Consider the following 5321-nt stretch of genomic DNA (forward strand, 5'->3'; position numbering starts at 1 on the left):
TTCTAGCTGTGTATTTGTATATTAATTATCAGAAAAAAAAATACATTTCAATATTAACTGAACTACACAACAAGCAGTATCCCCCCTTTTTTTGGCAAAAATCATCACACTGCCAGTGCATCTTTTGTAATCACATTTGTCACTCTCATTAAAACTTTTGTATTCTTCTGTAACCATATTGTCACTCTCAATAAAACTTTTCTATTTTTATGTAATCATATTGTCACTCTCAATAAAACTTTTGTATTCTTCTGTAATCATACTGTTACTCCCAGAGCAACTAGTTTCTGTGAAAATCACTCAGTACTCATGTTACTTTTAATCAGTTCTTTTATTTCAGAAGTTCTAATAAAAACTCTTTATTTACAAAACTTGTTTTAAACAAGAACTATTATAAAAGTTTAATTATAGGAAATCCCCTTCTACAGTAAACTTTGAAAAGTACTTGGAGCAATAATTACACCATAAGCTTAGTATACTTTACAATAATAAATAGGTAACTAGTAATCACCATAAAAATATAGACAATTATAGCCCTTATATTACTTACTCGGTTCTACAGAAAACTGGTTGTGATGCTAAAACAATTCAGAAATGGAGATAAAAACTCATTTGTATTAAAAAGAACTAAAGAAAATATCATGATTAAGACTGTTCACATTCAGTGGGTGGAATTTAGTTCTTTGGAGTGTTTGTGTACAGCATCCACGAAAGCACATAGATGTGCAGGGTCAATATCAGGATATACTCCATGTCCGAGGTTGGCAATGTGTCTATGTGGTCCAAATTCTGTCATCATTTGTGCTACATATTGGTCAATATTAGATGGTGAGGCATAAAGTGCACAGGGATCAAGATTTCCTTGAAGAGTGACATTGGGTCCCACCTCTTCTCGTGCTTTTTTGGGTTTAACCGTCCAATCAATTCCTACAACATTGTATCCTGCTTGTCCTAGTTTGTCCAGAGCATAATGAGCATCTTTTGCAAAAATAGTCATAGGGACTTGATCAAGTCCTTCACTCTGCAGTCTAGATTTTACACTTTCACTTATACTTTTAATATATGGAAGAGCAAATTGCTCAAAGAGTTGTGGACCAAGGAAGCCAGCACTAGACTCAAACACCTGCAGCATCTGGGCACCAGCCTCAACCTGACCAACAAGGTAGTCGATCGTAACATCGGTGAGGATCTTTAAAAGCTTGTGGCTCTCCACAGGCCACTGATACAGCCAACGCTTAGCTTTAGACATGGTTTTGGTTCCCCCACCTTCAATCATGTATCCCATAACAGTCCAAGGGGCTCCACAAAACCCCAGAAGGGGAACTCTACCCTCAAGCCTGTGCCTAGTTAATGTAATAGCATCAAAAACATAACCAAGTTCTTTCTTCACATTTGGAGATTCTTTTAATACAGACAAGTCATCTGGTTTCTCTAGAGGTTTGGGGAAATGTGGGCCTACACCAGGAAGCATATCCACTGTCATGCCCAGTGCTTGTGGTATTACTAAAATATCAGAGAATATTATGGCTGCATCAAGATTAAAACGATTTATTGGTTGCAATGTAACCTGGCAAGCAAGTTCGGGGGTCTTACAAAGTTCAAAAAAGCTGAAATCTTTTCTTATTTCACGAAATTCTGGCAAGTATCGTCCTGCTTGTCTCATTACCCAAACAGGTGTGAATTCTGTCCGTTGACCACGAGCTACACGCAGTATGGCATCATTCTTTAGAGGAGGGAAATTTTGGGCCATCTGTACAAAAAAATCCTACAAAGTTTACAAGTTCATTCTTAGATGAGAAGAGAAAACAAATACCTGTAATAAATTTATTTCATTTAAGGAAATGTCCATAATATTTACAGATACTACTATGCAATAAGTAAAAAATGCCTTATAATCGTAAGTAACAACTTTATTTTAGAAAAATCCTGGCTTTAAATTGACTTAATTTCTATTAGTTTCATGCTAAATAAATGCATCTCAGATACAAAAGAAATTCACTATAGAGGAATAAATTGAAGCAAAAATTTAATAAAATGTAGAGTACAAAAATGTGAAGATGTTATTTCATTTATGATGTACTGCTACTGTGAGGGTGATGATTAGTTACAGTGTATATGTACTGCTACTGTGAAGGTGATGATTAGTTACAGTTTATATGTACTGCTACTCTGAGGGTAACGATTAGTTACAGTGTACATGTACTGCTACTCTGAGGGTGATAATCTGGTTTTTTACTTACAGCCACCATTTCTGTCTATAAGAAACATGCCTATCTTGAATATTCCATATTTAATCAGTATCTCCAACTAATTCAGTTATCCGAATTCAAAGCACACAGTTCTTTCTTGTCTCATCTCTTCAAAATTTGCTTTTTTGAAATTTGGAATCCAAATGTTATAATTTGTTCTATTCATATGAAGCAAAACATCAAATATAATTAAGTAGTGATCACTTGCATCCAGATGTTCCCCAACCTCTAATGTATCAACCACTTATTTATTGAAAGTTAAAACAAATCTAAAATAACATTATTCTTAGTAGGTTCCCTAACCAATGGTTGAAGAAAATTCTCAATCAGTTGTTGGCCAAAAATGTCTTTGGGGAGAAAGTAAGATTGACCCCTAAGTCATAAAATAGAAAACATACAGCTTTAGAAAAAAAAAAAGATTAGAAAGAGAGCAAAACAAGGTTTCACATGACAAACTATATTATACCTTGCATTATATGGACAACTGTAAAAAACCCAAAGTAGTACAGATCGCTCTAGTTTTATTATAGTTGTAAATTTATAGACCAGCTTGGCCTAATGAAAGCTAGTGAAAAGTCATCTAAAATTTTTAACTGGACAATAACTTAAATAAGTTTAAAGTTAATAATAGCATCAGCGCAAATGTATGACTCAGTACGATACACGGATGTCATTTTCAAAATCAAATGAAAATTTAAATTAAACTTGCTGCAAAGAAAAAAATCCGTCAGATTGCCATGAAAACAAAATATTATGAATAAGACATAATACCTCATATATACGACTTACGTTTCTGAAAATTAAAATACAAACCGCTTCTAAGATGTTTTACTTTTAGTCTCAAAACTGTTTCAGCTTAACTTTCACAGTAACAATAACAGTAGTAGTAAATCAGTAACGAACACGTCAGTCTTCTTGCACTACAATAACCGTGCGCAGCGCTGTTGCTGTAAGTACTAGTATTATAAGGGATCATTATGCTATTTCATGGTAAATATTATGTACCAAGAAGTGAGAGATAAAACTAACAACTACATATCAGTGTAACATATTATGTACATATAATTAACCTACAATATGAATACATAGCCTAAAACCTAAAATGGTTAGTCACATATCTATATGTAGAATTATATTTTGTTTTACGATGAGAATGAGATATTTATATTGTTACGTCTGTGTTCGTTTGTTAATTTTTCGTAGAAATTCTTTCCGAGAAACTTCAGCGATACAAGTCTTTTCTTCAATAAAACTAGTTTATTCTTTCTCAATTCAACTTTGCAATACACCTAATTTCCACAGTCACTTTAATTTAAACACACGCTATAATTCACAACGAACGATTCACGAATTTTATTTGCTACAGCGCTTGACTCAATTGTTTTTATCTCTGCCTGTCTGCAATACAATTATTTATGCCGCCACTTCTTGCCGGTCTTATATATACAAAATAGAGGGCGTCTAGCAAACACTAGAGCCCTCAGGAACGTTCGAGATACTCATTACGTGTTACCAGCGCACGTCACTTCCGCTGTCGTAACAATATGTATCTGGGGAACAAAAAAATACCAAGTAATCCCTTATTCGATGACGAGGAACCCACTTTGAGACTAATAATGGCTGGAGACGGCTTAAATGGGTAATGAAGAAAAACTTTAATATAAGTTTAACATGACAGCAAATGTACAACGTTTCGACAAGGTTTTGTCATCATCTGGTGAAAAACCCTTGTCGAAACGTTGTACATTTGCTGTCATGTTAAACTTATATTAAAGTTTTTCTTCATTACCCATTTAAGCCGTCTCCAGCCATTATAAGTAATTCCTTAGTTAACATAATTGATACATTTGGTGGAAAACAAAATCTAATGATGAATAGTAAACCCACATATTATGAATGAAAATCCAAGCCTTAATAGAAATTCAAACTCACCCCCCCCTCGCATTATTCAAATAGCTCTCTCTCTCCCCCTTTTTTTAATTGAATGTTTTATAATTTCCTAACACTATTCACTGTATTTATATATTAGTAATTATCCTAAATATTAATAGTGGTTGGAGACGGCTTGAATGGGTAATGAAGAAAAACTTTAATATAAGTTTAACACAACAGTAAATGTACAAGGTTTTGTCATCATCAGGTACAAGTAATATACAGTGACTGTGTAAATTCCGAAACGTTCATTAGAGATGTTTACGATTGTTGGCGTGGCTACAAGCCTCTAATATTCATTATTAGATTTAGTGAAAATACTTTCATATATACTTTTAAATGAGCTGAGAATGAAAGTGTCTATGGCATAAATTAGCCCCCCCCCCCAGTGGCACAGCGGTATGTCTGCGGACTTACAATGCTAGAAACCGGGTTTCGATACCCGTGATGGGTTGAGGACAGATAGCCCATTGTGTAGCTTTATGCATAAGTACAAACAAACAAACAATAACATAAATTAGATATCATTCTCTCATATGCACATTTTTCAAACAGGTCAACATTTATCTTCTTTCAGTAAGCCTAACAGTATGGTTTTAAGGTAATATTAAAACCTATATATATATACCTATGTCCAATTCTTTTTTTTTTATCCTTGATTGGTACATTATATTTCTCAGTAGATTTTTTTGTAGCACTGGGCGATAAAGAGTCCTAACCAAAGCTATTTACGGTATAAAATAAAATTGATTGTTAAAAAATAATGAAGTTCTGTTACACCTCCAGTCGTTAGTTAATTTTCCGTAACTTCGTTCCGACGAACTTTAGCGACACAAGTCCTTTCTTAAATAAAACTGGTTTATTCTTTCCGAATACAACTTTACCGATACACTTAATTTCAACAGTCGCTCTATAATAAACGCTATAACTCACGTCTCACGAGCGCGACAATACTCCGTTCAATTACACACTCTCTGACTGCAGTTCAATTACTCATTACCTACACATTGTCCCGTCACGTTGTGACCATCTTATATATACCAGCCTACCCCCAATCTAGTAATCTCCCGACAATTCACGAAGGTTCGAGAAAGAAGTGGCGTGATACTAGTCACGTGACCTCGCTGACACAACACTTCT

General features: G+C 34.3%; 1 protein-coding gene across 3 annotated transcripts; it reads right to left on the reverse strand.

The window, feature by feature from the left end:
• Positions 1-312: 312 nt before the first annotated feature.
• On the reverse strand, positions 313-3182 carry LOC106476353 (uroporphyrinogen decarboxylase-like). 3 transcript variants are annotated; one of them, XM_013937009.2, is made up of 2 exons: positions 3039-3182; positions 313-1750 (listed from the first exon to the last, which is right to left on the reverse strand). In XM_013937009.2, exon 2 carries the CDS (start codon positions 1748-1750, stop codon positions 662-664), a length of 1089 nt encoding a protein of 362 aa, XP_013792463.1. In that variant the 5' UTR covers positions 3039-3182; the 3' UTR covers positions 313-661. The 3 variants fall into 3 exon arrangements, with proteins under 3 accessions (XP_013792463.1, XP_013792464.1, XP_022235954.1); XM_013937010.2 differs by having other exon boundaries at positions 313-1765; positions 3039-3164; XM_022380246.1 differs by having other exon boundaries at positions 3063-3158.
• Positions 3183-5321: the final 2139 nt, after the last annotated feature.

This window comes from Limulus polyphemus, unplaced genomic scaffold, assembly GCF_000517525.1.
Source record: "Limulus polyphemus unplaced genomic scaffold, Limulus_polyphemus-2.1.2 Scaffold10359, whole genome shotgun sequence".
NCBI classification, from domain to species: Eukaryota; Metazoa; Arthropoda; class Merostomata; order Xiphosura; family Limulidae; genus Limulus; species Limulus polyphemus.

Bases quoted from the DNA above. Each gene is read 5' to 3' on its own strand.
- LOC106476353 (XM_013937009.2), bottom strand. From the start codon at position 1,750: ATGGCCCAAAATTTCCCTCCTCTAAAGAATGATGCCATACTGCGTGTA.